The following is an 18,131-nucleotide window of genomic DNA, read 5'->3' as shown; positions in this document are numbered from 1 at the left end:
CATTCTGGGGGCTTGGGGAAGGGCTACTTGCATAGTAAGCAGCTCCCTCTCCCCTCCACAAACAGATCCCTGGTGGTTTAGTGGCATTGCTGGGCGCGGATTGAGCGATCTGTGCCTGATCGGCCCCCAGCAATGCTTCAAATAAGGTGTCGTTGAAAAGGGGAGAGTCTCCCCTTTGCAATGACACCTCCCTCGAACTGAACGGCACAATAATGCCGCAGATCGAGGGAGAGAAAGGTGGAGACTCACCTTCTAATTTCACTGCGGCAGCCGAAAATGGCTGCCGCAGTGAAATTTACATTCACTGCGCATTATGCGTGCTGATGTGAAACTGAAGGAAATCCAACCCCCGGGCCATGACGAGGAACATCCTCTTCACATAGCACGGGGGTTGGATTTCACTTTTGTGCGATCCCTGCTATCTCCGTCTTGGCAACACAAACGTAATGCTAAGGACGAGATAGCTTGTCCATGGCACTTAAGGGGTTAAAGTAAATATCAGGATGGTGGAATGCCTAACTTGCCCTATGCTAAGGTGGGACTTCCCTACCTGAACGAAACTAAGGTAAATCGGAGTCCAAGAGTTCAATTTAAGAATCTGTCTGTGTCCAAAACCTATCCTTTCCCTCACAATATGTGAGCAACCAAAGAAACTGTTCTAAAATAACGTTCTGAGCTTCTTTCAACTCACACCTTTATTTCAGCTCCCTTCCCCAAATGTAAACCAGTTCCAGAAAAAGTCTCAATGTTACCTTTCTTTTGTTCAAGGTTGTACAGTTCTAAACAATCCTCAGGGCTCCTTTCCCCGAGTTTCAGGCAACACAATTCAAACACAAAAGAGTTTTGAGGGTCTGCGCTCAGGGCAACAAATATAGCTCCTCAAGTCTTAGGGTTCTCTTCCCCAATACTTTCCTCTCATTATCACAAACAGATGTGCCTCTTGGCTACCTTGTCTATTTCCTTGGACCATAAACTTTCATTCATGCAATAGGATTAATTTCAATATAAATTCATGCTTTTGAGGATTTGAGTTAATGTAATATTCACTGTGCCTTTTTTTCTACTTTGTAAAGTTCTGTTAATTCAATATTCCTTAAGTTTGAAGTTCCATTAAATTCATAATTCAACATGTAATGGTTTTGCTTACTTTTTAAAGTCCCATTCACCTCGACATTCAGCATGTAGTAATTGTGCTTAATTCTAAAGTTCCCTTCAATTAGGAATACAGCAAACATTAGTTTTTCTTAATGGTCAAGTTTTTATTCAGTTCTGGATTCAGTAGTTATTGCTTTGGCTTCAATTTCAGTTTCATTCAGCTTGCAGATACTAAATTTTCCTTGCACTGAAACATTCAACAATGGAATTGATTTTAAAACGGAGACCTTCAAAAATGCTCTCTTCTGAGACACACGCGACCACACTGATGCAAAGGATTCTGTAACAATGGCAATGTTCAATCATTCGTGCACTGAGTTTCCCATCTGGTAGAAACTCACTGGTCTCTGTAATAACTCTCCCAACAACGCGGAGCACACAAACTCCTGCTTCTGCTGTCAAAGGTCCAACTCCTTCCCCTTAGACATTCCTCTGTCGGCTCATTGACAAAGGGGAATGAGCACTTCTGATGAAAAGGAAAGGGACAGCCTCTCCACACCATAGAGCCTCAGCACCCACGCCACGCTAAGTCCACTTCTCATTGCAGTCCCCAGCGTCTCGGCGTACTGCAGACAACAGACCATCCTACGGCAGTTCCCTCGAGGGGCTGGTCTCCCTTCCAACCTGTGCTGATCACACAGGCGGCCTGCTGCTCTTCCCTGTGTTGCTTTTCCATCCTTTTATACACCTGCAACCCTCTTGCCTGACCAGGATTAAGGAGACATGCCTGACCTTCACAACACTTGGCAGGCATCTTCTTCGTCTCAGTACCAAAGTGGAGAAATGGTATAGTGTTCATTGCGCTCAGCTGCCTTTTCCTCTCTCAGTACTGTCAAGTGCCACAAGAGGGGAAATGGCTTACAACACCCATAAGGTTTGTGTGAGGGATACGTTGGCCATTTATAGCAAACAGGGGATACCATATTCTACCCATCTTAGCCTTAATCTTTTTCACCCTCTTTCTGATGCGTCTGGTCTAATATCTTCCATCATTTCTAGGACATTGAGACATGGGTAACAATATCCCATAACTGCCTAATTGGCCTAAATCTCCTTCAGTACTGCCCGTGTATCAGGGGAGATAGTAGCCAGAGGTTGCAGTTTAGGTGAGTCTTAAGGAGGGTCTTACTGTGAGATAACCGTGGCCCACTCTGTTTTTAGTTTGCACATCAAGTAGGCCGGCGTACAAGCTGTGGTTGCCTTATAGAGGAGTATGCAGTTTTGAATCGGATGCTAGCTGGGAAGAGGAACTGGTATAATACGCACACCTGGGGGGTAGGTTGTCAAATTTCCTACAGCCAGTGATGAGGCAAGCTCTGGCGGGGTGAGCGTCTTTCAGGGTGTCAGGCTGAGAGCCTTGTCAGGAGGGCTTTACACCCCTATCAATATGTGGCTTTTCCAATGCACCGTTTCAAATGGTACTTGATTCATGGCCCTCGGAAGAATGAAAGGCAGAGGGGCCATGCGGTGGGATTCGCACTCCCAACGTGCAGGCTGCTCTCATTTCAGTGACTAGAGCTTTTCCTGTGAACTCCCAGGCACGCACCTATCAATGCCAGCTCATTGGCAGTGAACAGATTGGAAGCCATTATGGAATAATTCTGGTCACAAAATTGGATCTCATCTTTATAATGGTGACCTGTCTTTCCCTGAAGGACACCGCTATCCTAAGCGACTGTAGTCCCAATAACAGTAATATGGCACAACAGGAAGGTCACAAACAGCCTTACACCGACTCCAGGTGGCAGTCAGGAGGCCACCCCCTTCCTCTCTAACATTGAGGTGGGCAACACCACTGTAACCCAGGCTTCCCTTTACCCTGGCTAGGTGCTAGTGATCGGTAACCCCTACTGTCTAAAACTGCCTGGCTTTTGCTGATGTCCAAACGGCAAACTCCTTATCTATCTAGCCACCCTTCAGGAACAATCTAGGGTTCCTGTCCCTCTGCGTTCCCCAGGGTATGATTTAAGGGTTGTGCCTTCCAGACACACAGGTCAACCCTTGGTCCTTCTGCACCACGGGTAAGCTGCTGTGTGAAGCGGATGGCAGTTTTTCCCACCCACGCGGGGTCTTATTTTAATGCCGCACCACGGTTCTCTGTGATCAATTCGCCGATTGAGGTGGCGCTAATAATAGGAGTCCCTGCAGTAGCTCTGATGGGCCTCTCTCTCTCTCCCCCCCCCTCCCCTCTATCCGTCTGTTCCCTCCCCTCCGAGGTTGCTGGCTCTTGCAGTGCTCTAGAAAAGGCTGGGGAGGACTGGCCAACATTGGAACACAGGTGTGTGGCGGTCAAGAGTGGTAACATAGTGAAGGGACAGGGACTTGGGCCCTCCCAAATGCCACCGTCCCCCTCTGGGGTAGGAATGGCTCTGGTGTAACATAGTCCCTCTGCAGCTAGGCCTGCGTATCTCCACTCACTTCATCAAGGAGAGCGATCCCCTATTCTGCAAGCCCTTTCTATCCCACAAAGACTCCCCTCGATGCCTTTGGGCTGAAGTGCACTCTATACATCCAAATAAACAAATAACCAAACTCGCATCCAGAAAGGTAAACAGTAAAAATAACTATGCAAAATAAGAAAACTGAAAATAGAGTGTAGTGCAATCCCCTACCTTGCTCTGAGGTTACTCTAGCGGCGAGGTGCCGCCCCGAGCCAGGTATGGAGAGGTCCTGGTCACTCCTCATTGGTCCCTGGCAAGTGCCATGTGAGAGTCCCAGAAAGGACATCAGAGAGCGAGGCTGATAGAGAGAAGGTTACCACATCAGGAGTTGGGGGGATCCTGAGACTGAAAATTAAGACGTAGTGACCTCAGTAAGGTCAGAGGTGATAGGCTCCGGCGGTGGAGGTGATTGAGACAGGGAAAGAAGACGTGGTGAGCTCAGTAAGATGGGAGGTGATAGGCTCCGGCGGTGGAGGTGATTGAGCCTGAGAAGGAAGACGTGGTGACCTCAGTAAGGTAAGAGGTGATAGGCTCCGGCAGTGGAGGTGATTGAGACTGGGAAGGAAGAGGTGCTGAGCTCAGTAAGATAAGAGGTGATAGGCTCCAGCGGTGGAGGTGATTGAGACAGGGAAGGAAGACGTGGTGACCTCGGTAAAGTAAGAGGTGATAGGCTCTGGCGGTGGATGTGATTGAGCCCGGGAAGGAAGAAGTGGTGACCTCAGTAAAATAAGAGGTGATAAGATCTGGTGGTGGAGGTGATTGAGACTGGGAAGGAAGAAGTGGTGACCTGTGCAAGGTAAGAGGTGATAGGCTCTGGCAGTGGAGGTGACAGACAGGGAAGGAAGAAGTGGTGACCTCAGTAAGGTAAGAGGTGATAGGCTCTGGCAGTGGAGGTGATTGAGCCCGGGAAGGAAGAAGTGGTGACCTCTGTAAGGCAAGACGTGATGGGCTCCGGCAGTGGAGGTGATTGAGACCGAGAAGGAAGAAGTGGTGACCTCAGTAAGGTGAGGTGATATGCTCCGGCAGTGGAGGTGATTGAGACTGTGAAGGAAGAAGTGGTGACCTCGGTAAAAAGGCTCAAAAACTCTCTCTTTAAACTTCCTCTACCTACAGCCAAACATACACACACTGCTAATGTTATTGTCTAAACCTGTATGCTTATATTCCCCTATGTTGTAACTAAGTTGCGCTATTTCTGTAACCAGTGCTATTTCTGTAACTAGCGCCACGATGCCTCAGGGCAGATTCTGTGCGCTTAACAAATAGGAACAAATAAATAATAAGGTAAGAGGTAATGGGCTCTGGCGGTGAAGGTGATCCTGAGATTGAGAAGGAAGAAGTGCTGAGCTCAGTAAAGTGAGAGGTGATAGGCTCCAGCGGTAGAGGCGATTGAGACAGGGAAGGAAGAAGTGGGATCAGCATGGTGTAGAGTAGGTGGGAGTGGCTGGGATCAGCATGGTGTAGAGTAGGTGGGAGTGGCTGGGATCAGCATGGTGTAGAGTATGTGGGAGTGGCTGGGATCAGCATGGTGTAGAGTGGGTGGGAGTGGATGGGCTTAGCATGGTGTAAAATGGGTGGGAGTGGCTGGGCTCAGCATGGTGTAGAGTGGGTGGGAGTGGCTGGGCTCAGCATGGTGTAGAGTGGCTGGACTCAGCATGGTGTAGAGTGGGTGGGAGTGGCTGGGATCAGCATGGTGTAGAGTAGGTGGGAGTGGCTGGGATCAGCATGGTGTAAAATGGGTGGGAGTGGCTGGGCTCAGCATGGTGTAGAGTGGGTGGAAGTGGCTGGGATCAGCATGGTGTAGAGTGAGAGGGAGTGGCTGGGATCAGCATGGTGTAGAGTGGGTTGGAGTGGCTTGGATCAGCATGGTGTAGCGTAGGTGGGAGTGGCTGGGATCAGCATGGTGTAGCGTAGGTGGGAGTGGCTGGGATTAGCATGGTGTAGAGGGGGTGGGAGTGGATGGGCTTAGCATGGCGTAAAATGGGTGGAAGTGGCTGGGCTCAGCATGGTGTACAGTGGGTGGGAGTGGCTGAGATCAGCATGGTGTGGAGTGGCTGGGCTCAGCATGGTGTAGAGTGGGTGGGAGTGGCTGGGATCAGCATGGCGTAGAGTGGATGGGAGTGGCTGGGATCAGCATGGTGTAGATTGGGTGGTAATGGCTGCGATCAGCATGGCGTAGAATGGGTGGGAGTGGCTGGGATCAGAATGGCGAAGAGTGGGAGGGAGTGGCTGGGATCAGCATGGCGTAGAGTGGGAGGGAGTGGCAGGGATCAGCATGGTGTAGGGTGGGTGGGAGTGGCTGGGATCAGCATGGCGTAGAGTGGGAGGGAGTGGCTGGGATCGGCATGGCGTAGAGTGGGTGGGAGTGGTTGGATCAGCATAGTGTGGGAGGGCTGGAATGGAGTTTGAGTTGTGTTGAATGCTCCCCATTTTGAAAGAATTTCTTTAAGGCTAGAAATAAATAAATGAGCTGGTGTGTTCAGCTGGGGCAGTATAGAAGGATTTCTGCTACTGCTGCTAAAGCAAGAACATAAAACATTTTAAATCAAATGCATTTGACCCAAATGTCCATGATTATAAAAAAATAGTCAAATGTGATGTTATTGTTACTGTCTTCATTTAAAATATAACTTTTACTGCTTATAATAGTTTTAATGCCTCTTCATTTCTAGTGCGGGTTATTAGTCCCCGGGTATTATAATATAGTGCCTTCCTAAAGGGTGTGTTCTCAACCCCTGCACACTGACTCGTCTTTTCCCTCAAACATACGTGACGTTATTGAGCTACATGTTGGGAGACCTTCTTTTGCAGTTGTCCTGGGAGACACTGACCTTTGAACTCCTCTCCCAGGATGGATTTCCTGCAACCATGAGGAACTTCTTCCTGTGTTCCTGCAGCTTCCAAGCCACACACAGGTTTGGACACACCTTGGATCTAGTTTTATTTTCCAGAGACCTTGTATTCGTTATCGATGTTATCTATTCTGTGAGAATTCCAATTTCTATCCCATCCCTCCAACCTACCCTTAAATCTACCCTCCAATTTTGAAACAAGAGAAATTCTTGAGGACCTTCGCACCAGCACCCGTCGACAATCAGCGGCTCTCCTGAAAATCACACAAAGGACCTTTTTAAACTGCATAATAAAAAATGATCAAAGCAAAAGAATCTGACACACAGAAGCAAAATGGAGGAAGAAACCAACTAAGTACAAAGGCTTAAACTAGAGACAACCTCTTGACATATCCCACAACGCTTTTTATTCAACAAAAGCGCTTTTGTTCAGCAGCTTTTGTTCAACAACGCTCAAAACCCTGCCAAAGGACTTTGAAATAAGCTATGGACAAGACCTTTAAGACCCAGTCTTGGCAGTAATGACTCAGCCAACCTCAGACCCATAGCACTCCTTCGTGTGTAGAGCCAATGAGAATCGCAGCTTGAATTGCACTTAGATCTGCGCTCTCTCTGCTCGAGCACCTGCGTGAGTTTGGTTCTATGTCCCTACATCGACACTTTTTTTCCGACAGGGTTTTACTGAAAAAACGTTTTTATTTTTGGGGGTTTTTACCCTTCAAACCTCTGTAGCCTATTAAAGACTCCCTATTCCCTGCCCCTTGTCTCCCCGCCCCCACCTATTTATCAATGAATTGTTTCAGAAAATACCTGTGGGGAAAAAAAATCATAGAAAAAGACGGTATACACGCATTTCGCTGACCTATTTTTGGACGTGGTACTTTTCATCGCCGACCCTTTCATCGCGAACACTTATTTTAAAAAATGTTTTTGGGGGGGGTGTTTGTGCGGGTTGGGGTATCATTATTTAAGTAAGAGCGGGTTGGGGGGGGCACAGCCCCCCCATAAATAAATAAAAACATAAAATAAAAATGTTGGCGATGAAAAGTACCACGGCCAAAAATAGGTCGGCGAAATCACGTAGAACCAAAAAGACCTGGCGATGTAACAATGTTATACTGTGAGTTTACGCTCTCACCTGGGTTCGAGTCGCCAGTGTTGTCTACTGGAGATAACTTGCAGCGCATCTTAGACCAAGGAAGTGTACATTTCCTACTTTTGCTACAATCGTTAAAACACAAAGATTTCACCCATGGACCCCATATTCTTCTTCCCCAGTTTTGAATTGAATTGATATTTTATTTATATCGCCCTCGTGCACAAGTGTTTCAGAGCGCGACAAGGCAAGGTTGGGGAACAAGGGAATCTTACTAGGCCGAGTGACATTGAGAACGCACAAGTGCATTTTAAGTTTACATATAATTGGGCCTAAAATGTTAAAATGTGGCCTTTTCCCCACCAAACCTTCCATGTAACTTGTGTGGCCCCACAGGGGTACTTCGCCCCTACTTCTTGTTTAACATTTACTTCCGTCCCTGACATCAGTAGGTAGCATTCAAACAAATGCCCACGCAGTGGGCACCCAAATAAATCGTAAGGCTAGAACCACTCTCAAAAGGGATGACTCCTTGAAAGAACAACTCTTGGAAATCAGAAAAAGATGGTCTAGAGCTGGTTTCAGTGTAACACGAAAACACAGATGTTATTTAGTTTGGAACCACCTAAAATCCCTTCCTTGGCTTTGCTATTTTGACCTTGCCGTAACCTTGAATTTTGAGGTCAGAAACCTGTGGATCCATTCTGGATTAAATAGCATTTCCCTCAAACCTAAGGTGAAAAAAACAAGTCACACAAATCATCGACCTCATATCAAGGGAGCCTACAACACTGCATTGAAGGCCAGAACTCTGGCCCTTGTGCTCTCGAGGTATGGAAAAACGATTCTACAGCCCCGCACTGGATGCTGTGAATATTTCAAAACAGGAGCATTCTACAGAAGAACAGTCCCTAGAGGAGAAAGAGCGGGGGTGCAGAGGGGGAGTAGAGGGATGCATCCAATGTTGCCTCACAGAAACCCCCTGCGTATCTCGCACTAGTGTCCTTTATGTCTCAGGAGGAAAGCTCAGGGGCAAGGCGCTAGCCTTGGAAGCAAGACGACATGGAGCACCACAGGTTCGATCCCCGGACCGCGCTTAGAAACCTCTGGGTATTAAGCGCGTTATAAATAACCCATCATATCATATATAAGGCTATCAGCCCATACTGCTGTCCCACTGGAAGGAGCCACACACCGCCCAATGAATGCATTCCAATCTGAAACCCAATTAATAGAATTTGCCACATCAAGTTGTCAATCACAGCTGTTTAATCTCACAGGGAAGGTGCATGCCACATAGAAGCCTGTCCCAATTTCTGCATCGTATCTCTCTAGTACACTGGCCTTTTGTCTTCAGGACCCGACACAGGTAACATGTTAGCTCATCGCCATCACACATGTGGAGAATATCCATGACTGGTGTGATGTGTGATCCATTGCAGGTCTGGGAGGTCACTGTGAACCCTCCACTCGCCAGTCACTTGCTGGAACCTTGTGTCTCTTCTGCTGGCCCACTGACCACAGGCTGCGGCTCAGGTCTGCCAGGGCCAGAATCTTGAATTCCTCTACTCTTCCAGTAGGATCGTAACCAGCCTAGACCCTCCAAAGTGTCTCCTGCAACGAGAGGGATTGCAAGCAATGAATGAGGTTAGATACTGCAACAGCCACAAGCTCATCCACCTGAGAACAGATGCGCACGAGGGGTCGATGACAATAACGACGACCCTGAGGGTTCAAGAAGGGCACTGACATAGTCCTCTAATAAAACATGTATATATTGTGCAGTTTCTTTACAAAAATATAGTGTACTAAATGGAATCGTAGAACGAGAAGCACATCTCCAAGGATTTGGCCAAGCACTCCATTACCCCGCAGGGACCAAAATCATATAATTCAGGACTTTAATGGTTTCTCCATCAATTATGGATTTGATATCAATTTCACCTCATAAATGATAGTCGAAAAGGGCTGCGATGCCTATCCAGTTTGCAAAACGTACCCATTCTTACAACAACAAAAAAAAGACAAGCCTTACAGACCCGGGCTAGAGAGAGGTGGGGTCTTTACAGGCTACTCACACCAACAATCCAGATGCCTTCACAAAATGCCTCAGGTGAGGAAATCAGGAGATTGGCTCAGTCTCCCTTACCCCTTCTATAAAAAGGAAAGCAGGACTCTAATTGCCCTGATGGACAACAGCATGAAAACCTGCCATCACCACCAGACGGAACCTCTAACCGTTCAACTCCTAGGACGGGAGTCTGCGTGATCCCACTCTTGCACACCCTACAGACAGATCCACCTCTCTATCTATCCCCACCTTTCCATTAGAAAAGCACACCCACTCATGCACGCGCACACCCACCCACACAAACTACACCAACCGAGAAGGAAAAGGACACTTCAGCTCCAACACACACCCTCGCATGACAGCCGCTAACGCCATCTAGAACTGCTTTCAGTTGGATCTTTTATGCCTCTTTTATGCCTTGAACTGCTAAAATCAAATCTAGGTGACCCATTGCCTGTGCACCCTGTTATGTTTTATGCCTTGAACTGCTAAAATCAAATCTAGGTGACCCACTGCCTGTGCACCCTGCTATGTTTTATGCCTTGAACTGCTAAAATCAAATCTAGGTGACCCACTGCCTGTGCACCCTGTTATGTTTTGTGCCTTGAACTGCTATATTCGAACTTAGGCGCCCCATCGCCTGTGCATACTGCTAGTGACCTATGCTTCTCTGCCTGATTGCCAATATCAATTCCAGGAGACCCACTGCCCGTGCACCCTACTAGCTACCCAGGCTGATGCTGTGATTGCATTAGAGCACAGCCTGCCTGTACTGGATTACTGCTCCCAGTCCAGGTGCCCAGACAGCTCACTGAACTCTAGCTCTACCCACCCAGCACCCACCAATATAATGCTAGCACTCCTCACCATCATCATGTTCCCTTTTTGTATAGTCCCTAATATTACACCATGCACCAGAGGACACTTCATCAAGGTTGGCGATGGATTAGTTAGACCAGGTTGTCCACGCCACTTCCCCATCCCCTGCCCCACCCCTTTCCTCCCCACACTCCCCCCCCTTCCCCATACCATCTCCTCAGGCACACAATACGCCCATCACCATCAAGAAGGTAGCAACCTCAGACATCCCGTGCCTTAGTCCTAACCCGCCTACACACAATCACACCATACCCATCTGCATTAATGACACAACCTCACCCATCCTGGGCATTGAAAGACTCTATAGACTCATGTCTAGAACCAAAATGTCCCTACGAGCTACCTCACTCACCACTTCACCCAATACACTGACCAAACTAAACACCACACCTACTAATTTCCAACACAAAAGATTCCACAACGCACCACTCAAACACCAAACCAATAACAAAACCACTGACTCTTCCCCCATCGAAGGTAACACACCACCCCCGGCCCCCACCTCCACCCTCAAAACTACACTCATCAATGCCCGTTCACTAGGTGCCCATGCTATAGATATCCATGACCTCATAGAAGACCAACACCTTGATATGCTGGTGGTCCCTGAAACCTGGCTTCACCCAGCAGCAGGACCACTTCTAGCCCTTGCTATTCCCCCAGGATTCAGCATCCTGAGAACTGACAGGACAAATACCCAAGGAGGCGGAGTTGCCATAATAGCCAAAACCTCCCTGGAAATCAGAGAATGCCCAATAGAACAGATACAAGGTTATGAACTCCTATTAGTCAAGTATACCTCCAACCCCAAAAGCACCACCAACCTACTAGTGGTGTACAGATCACCTAACAAAAACACACACCCTGACTTGGACATCCCACTACTCCTAACGCCCCTCATCAAGCCTAAAACCAAATGCATAGTCCTCGGTGACTTTAACCTAGGATACAATGACCCCCTCGACTCAGAAGCATCTACATTTTATACAGCCATGTCAGAGATGAACTTCATACAACTGGTAGATAAACCCACCCACTCAAAAGGAAGACCCTTAGACTGGCTTCTCACTCTTAACTCTCGAGTCACCATTGACTCCATCCTCCCAATCAACTGGTCAGACCACTATGCAATCAACTTCACCATAGACAACACCAGTACCGAACACATCACCCCTAAAAAACCAGAAACATTTGAGACTAGAAATATCAAAAAGCTCTCTTCCGACAAACTCATTCCAGCCCTGAGTGCCTCCTTTGCCCATATGGTTCTAGGCACCAACAACCCCTCCTATCTAGCAGAACAATACCAACAATGCCTCACCCAAACCATCGACCTACTTGCACCCATCACCACTAAAACCCGTAGACCTGATAAACGCTCCTGCTTTTGGTTTAATGAAGAACTTATAGCCTTAAGACGCACAAAAAGATCACTTGAACACCTCCATAAGAAAAACAACACCCCAGAATCGGCATCAGCCTTCGCCGAAGCCAACTAAATTTACAAATCAGCAATAATCACTCAAAAAGCCAATGCCTTCAACCTCCGCATTGCTAACGCGTCCTCAGACAGCAAAGAACTCTTTACCATTCTTAGAGAGCTCGAAAACCCCTGTCAAATCTCAGCACCTTCAAACGCTAGCAAAGACTGGTGCACCACCATTCAAAACGCACTCTCATCCAAAATCCTCCTACTACAAAATAAAATCGATAGTAAAAAAATACTCCTAGCTGACAAAACTCCTCCCACCATATCAACGACCACCTCAAACGCCACTACTGGTCCCCCATTCCAATTCTCACCAGTGACTAACAAAGAAGTCTTTGACACTATAACGAAACTCAAAGCCTCCAACTGCAAGGAAGACCAATTCCCATCCCATCTAGTGAAACTATGCGCCCCCCACTCTCACACCTATCATCACTGAATGCATCAACGCCTCCTTCCTCACAAACACAGTCCCCACCAGTATCAAAAAAGCTTGGGTGACACCACTTCTAAAAAAACCTTCCCTGGACCCAACAATACCCACTAACTACCGACCCATTACAACGGTCCCATTTCTCCTAAAAATAATCGACAAAATAGCCTACTGCCAAATTCAGAACCACTTGGAACAACATCACCTACTAGGAGATCGCCAGTCAGGTTTCCGCCCCAACCATAGCACAGAGACAGCCCTCCTTGATCTGAAGATCCAAATGGATGCCACCAGAGAAGCAGGTAAACTCTGCCTTCTGATGCTCTTGGACCTCTCAGCGGCCTTCGATCTGGTTGACCACGACAAACTCTGTAACACTCTAGCAAACAACTTCAACCTAGCTCAGAACGCTACCAACTGGATCAAATCCTTCTTGGCTGATAGGACTTCCAGAGTATCCATCGGCAAAGAATCAGCAGACCCAGTGTCTGTCCCTGCAGGTGTGCCGCAAGGCTCCTGCCTATCCCCCACTTTGTACAATGCATACACCAAGCTATTATTTGCAGCCTTGGATGCCCTGGGTGTCATCTATACTAATTTCGCCGATGACACCCAAATCCTCATTCCTCTCTCAGGCAACCATGAACAAGACTCCCTCCTGGTTAACCAAATCTACTCACTCATCCAAAACTGGATGGCTAACAACAGCCTCTGTCTCAACGACGACAAAACCGAGCTCCTCATACTAGGCTCCTCCAGCAAAATCAACACCCTTGAGCCCGCCTTTAAATCATTCACCATCGATGGAACCATTATCCCTGTTCTTAAACAAGTCAAGACCCTCGGCGTGTACTTAGATGCCACACTATCCATGTCTAAACAAGTAAACACATTAGCCTCATCCACTTCCTACACCTCTAAACTCATCTCCCTCAGCCGTAAATTCCTCTCTACCAGCAACTGTGTTACTCTAGCCAGAGCACTCATACTGTCTAAGCTAGACTATTGTAATATCCTATTCCTTGGCACCTCCAAAGCCAACATAGCTAAACTTCAACTCATGCAAAACAAAGCCCTCAGAGCAGCTCTAGGCATCAAAAAATCTGAACATATATCCAACACCAGAAGAGACCACCACTGGCTCCCCATACAAGCCAGAATTCAATTTAAAACCCTGAGCGTCACCCACAAATGCAGGGCTAACAAAGCGCCCAAATACCTCAACAACACAGTCATGATGAAGCCCCAGACCAGACTCCTCAGGTCCAACAAAAACGCATTCCTTGAAACCCCCAGATACAAAAGAGAGAAAGCAGGGGGCAGCAGCTTCAAAATACTGGCCCCCAGATATTGGAATGCGCTACCTACCTACATTATGAATGAAACCTCATTCCCCAAATTCAAAAGCCTTCTGAAGACTTGGCTCTTCAACAAGTTCTAACTGAACCAGTGCACTAACCCCCTCCAATCAATTATTTCACCTGACTACTTTGTATATTAGTGTATATTGTTGATTCCTACTATTGTATATTTTTGATTGTTATACCTGTACACCTCTATGCTCATTCTAAGATTGCATTATCCCATTGTCTGTAACTACGCCGTGATACCCCCGGGTCTGGGCGTATAACAAATGTAATAAAATAAATAAAATAAAAATAAATCTTGGGCTCTCACCTTCCGATATAATACAAACATAAGTGCCACTGCCACAATCCACCAAGACCAACACCAGCACTCTGGACTAGGGTACTTCCGGCCTCCACTTAACACATTAGGTTTTGCATCTGCCTCCCCCTTTCCCCGACTGACCTCCTATTATCCTATCTGCTTGGCACGAGTACTATGGACATTGGTGTGGTTGAGAACTTAGAAACATCTGCGCTTGGATGCAGTCAATTCCGCCTGACACGCAATAGAAATACATTCAATCAAATTAAAACTCCAATCCCTCCTCTTTTCTTGCAGAGTGTGAGCGGGAGTGTCAGTAGTGGATGTTGTGGTCATGGGGAACAGGTGCCACCACATGTGGCATGATAGCATTCCTGGAAGATCTCCTGGACCACCCCATGGTGGGGGACTGTCCTTTGCCCCACCCCCATCCCCACAGCTCTATCAGTGATCAGTAGGGGCTCCCACCACTGTAGTGGGCCTTAACTTTGTAGTTTCCTTGGGGACTGGCCAGGGTGGGACCAACAAGTAAGATTCTTAGGACAGTTAAGGATTGTGGCTTGGCATGCGGTCAGTATCAATTACAGAGCATGAGCGATCGCTCTCTGTGCAGAAGTGAGAGCAAGATCTACTATGCGGCTCTCATCCAAGCCCACACCCGAGTCCAAAATCGGCTTGGTCTGCATCGATGCGCAATGCGGTACGAATCCAATGCATGCAGGTGAACTCAATGAACCTGACCCAATGGAGACAGGAAGGGTCCTCTTCGGTATGAGACAGTTGCAAGAATGTCACCCTCCTGATACATGTTTGGGCATCGAGCAGGAGGGGTGGGTATGAAGCGAGGGCTGCAGGGGTGTCCCCTGTATTAGGGGAAGAGTTTGGAATTAGGGTGGAAGAAAGGGAAATTTGCTTCCCTGCAGTGCCGAAATCAGGCCCTGTGAACTGGGTTTCAACGAAATCGGCGTGCGGGGAACCAACGTAGAAACACATCCAACTATCTACCCAGTCTGTGCAACCAATGGCGGAAGAACAGTCCCAGTCAGAAGACACTTCCAGACCTAACAGTGAAGACTCAAAACCCTTCCAGGTGCAGGGGAACACCACTAAGTTTATGCCCAGCTCCCAAGAGAAGGATAAAGTCAAAATACAGACCAGGCCTCGGGTGTAGCAGGGACAGTCACCGCAAACTCCATGACCACACAATTCTGAAGAAAGTACCAGTGGTTCAGTGACAAATAGGGGACCTCCTCTTGGGAGCTGGGTTCTTCAACCAACAGAGCATTAAGCCTTAACATCAGTAATATCTCCAGTGCTTACCAAGGGTTATCCGTCGCCACTGGCTATGAAGTCTTTAGCCTACCATGGAGGCAACATCATCCACTCTGGAGGTCAAAACCTCTGGATCCAAGAGTTCAAGAAAGAGCCTTTTTGTTGGCCGCTGGACCAGCTCAGGGGGTGGGGATGGGAAGTGTCTCAACCAGAACAACCAGAAGCTGGTAGCATGGGAGTGCACTACAATTCAATCCTTCTGGGACTGAGTCTTCAAAGTGCTAGGAGAAATTATGGGGGAGAGTTTAGATCCTGATCCAATGAGTGCATTTCTGGGCTATACCAAACTGTACTCCAAAAGGTATGAGGCGGCTGGTGGGGCTGCTGCTGGACTTGGCCAAAAGGCAGGTGTCAATGCTGTTGGGTGGGCACCTATCACCGAGACTGGAGCAATGGCATGAGGACATAGTGTATTGCAACGATATGGAAGCGGAATTTGGCAGACCGGTATACATCCCTTGGTCAGGCCCATAGATATATGGGGGCCATATATACAATATCTAATTGTTCAGTCCCGATCTCAACTAGACACTCCTCCCTGGACCACAGGGAATATGGATACGACAGGCTTGGAGTGACTAGAGAAAACTTGATTTGCGATCTATGAAGTAGGGCTGTACCACCTAAGAACCTGGGTTTGAGAGAGAGGTATTAGAAACAGGTGGTTTGAGCTTATGCTGTGTGGGGGGGGGAGTGGTTGTTATTGAATTGTAATAATGAAAATGTCAATAAAAAGAGTTTACATTTTTTTTTAATACACAAATAAATCGCCAATAAAAGGCATCCTCCTATACCTAGAGTCAGTCCTGGATACTCATTAAGAAATCCACCAAGACAGGAATATCCCCCCGGTATTAGCATAATTGATCTAAAAACATTTGACCTAAAACCTTTGATCGAATTCTTTTTACCTTTTTTTTTGGTCCAATTTCATTAAATATATATATATATATATAGAGGTGGGTAAGGATATAGATTAGGTTGAGGGGAAGTGTGGGGAGGGAGTTGCGGGGGTCTCCCACCACATTTTACACAGAATAAAAGATTAAATAAATTCGATCAAATGTGATTAGGTCAAATGTTTTAGGTCAAATAGACCCAAACCTATCCCCCAAGAGTGTAAAAACCTCTTTAAAAAAAAAAAAAAAAAATTAGGGCAGTTATTAGAGAGTTGGTTCACTTGCATTAAATGTCCCCAAAATAAATCAGATATGACAGCAGAAGCTTAGTGCATAAACCTTTCAAAAAACGCTAATCTTTGCTGTGTCAGGGAATTGAAATCACGAGTAAAATGGCGAAGAGATTTGAATACATTCAATTTACAAAGCCTGCATATCCCCTTTTCAAGTGTAAGACCAATTTGCTGGTCCAAGATCTCCAAAGTTAATAAAAGACGATACCTACATTTAAAAAACCAGGTTCTGGCCACACATAAAGGGAGTTTCATGATATATGGCATAGGGGCCACATAATAGGGGAAAAATCCGCTCTATTCTTTATATAGTTTCAGTTTCATTCCATGTTCCCAAGTTTGTATAAAATCCCGAGCTCTGACTGTTGTATTTACCTCTAATGGAAGCAAACCTACGGATATCCCTGCTTCTTCCCAAAAACATTCACAGGTAGACATGAAAACATTGATTATGTTTCAAACGGGCCACCTCCCCAAGACTAGAATATAAAGAATCGCCACCCTCTTCTTTAATTTTAAAATACAATCTGAATTTGGCCCATTTACATGTGTACCTCACTGAATAAAAGGCCAGTTCCAAACGCAGAATCTTTATCGCTAGGGGCGATAAAGCGCGCCAGAGCTTCCTTCCTATACACTCCGCCCATACCGGATCTTGGAGGGTAAAAGTTCCAGACCGTAAGAAATAGACGGAGTTACTTCACCTTTATAATAATATAATCTAAAAGGGGTTTCAGAGAAAACTGACTGTAATTTGTATTAATAAGTTTAATTTGCTTAATAAACATGCCACGTGTTACATCAAAGGCCAGATGGGCAAAGCTTTGCACTTCGGCAAAAAAGTGGAGTAAATATATTAAGCACCAAGAAACCAACAGACCGAGGACACAACAGCTCCGCGAGGGATTAATTCCAGGGCCCATGAGGAGCCCAGCTGTGAACACACAGGACTTACTTAGATTCGATACAGGACCCCACCAGGGGCAAGAGCCAACTATTAATTAGCCTTGATAAAGACCCACGAGGTTGAAACACGTGTCGGCTGGGACCACGAGTCCACACCCGGATTGATGAATAAAATCTGCACTTCTCACTAAATGCAAATAGCGTGGAAAATGTACTTTTTCAACAACAAAAAACGGTGAGGTAGCCAGGAAAATCCCAACATCGTATTTAGATGACACAGAATGGGGCAAATGGTATCCCACCATTCCATCGCCGGAGATTGAAATGAATCCCATTACATCGAATTTTTAAAAACACATTTCACTGCAAATGTAGATGGGGGCTTGGGCTAGATTATAAAGGTGGGGGGATGGGAGAGATGTGTAGGGTCTCCCCCCCCCCCCTGCCACCCATTGATTTGGGGTGAAATGGATTTTTTTTAAAGAATGAGATGTTATGGGATTTGTTGTAATATACATGAAAAGAAATATAGTAAACAGATTTATTTTCATGTTATGCAGCCAACATAGTACAAAAAGCAGTTTGATTCATTTTTGCTCTAGTGCAAATGTTTT

The 18,131-nt window shown here is 46.6% G+C and overlaps 1 protein-coding gene across 2 annotated transcripts in view; it reads right to left on the bottom strand.

Moving 5' to 3' along the window:
- Positions 1–8,795: 8,795 nt before the first annotated feature.
- Positions 8,796–18,131, bottom strand: part of HYI (hydroxypyruvate isomerase (putative)) — a 256,693-nt gene continuing 247,357 nt past the window's right edge. For both annotated transcript variants that reach the window (XM_069642424.1, XM_069642425.1), the window contains one exon: positions 8,796–9,158. In XM_069642424.1, coding sequence (XP_069498525.1) covers positions 9,022–9,158 — 137 coding nt within the window. In that variant the 3' untranslated portion in view covers positions 8,796–9,021. The remainder of the gene's footprint in view (positions 9,159–18,131) is intronic.

This window comes from Ambystoma mexicanum, chromosome 1q (assembly GCF_040938575.1).
Source record: "Ambystoma mexicanum isolate Mex_15411 chromosome 1q, UKY_AmexF1_1, whole genome shotgun sequence".
Classification (NCBI taxonomy): domain Eukaryota; kingdom Metazoa; phylum Chordata; class Amphibia; order Caudata; family Ambystomatidae; genus Ambystoma; species Ambystoma mexicanum.
Note: the sequence above shows the minus strand (reverse complement) of the source record. Positions and strands in the feature narration are given on the sequence as shown.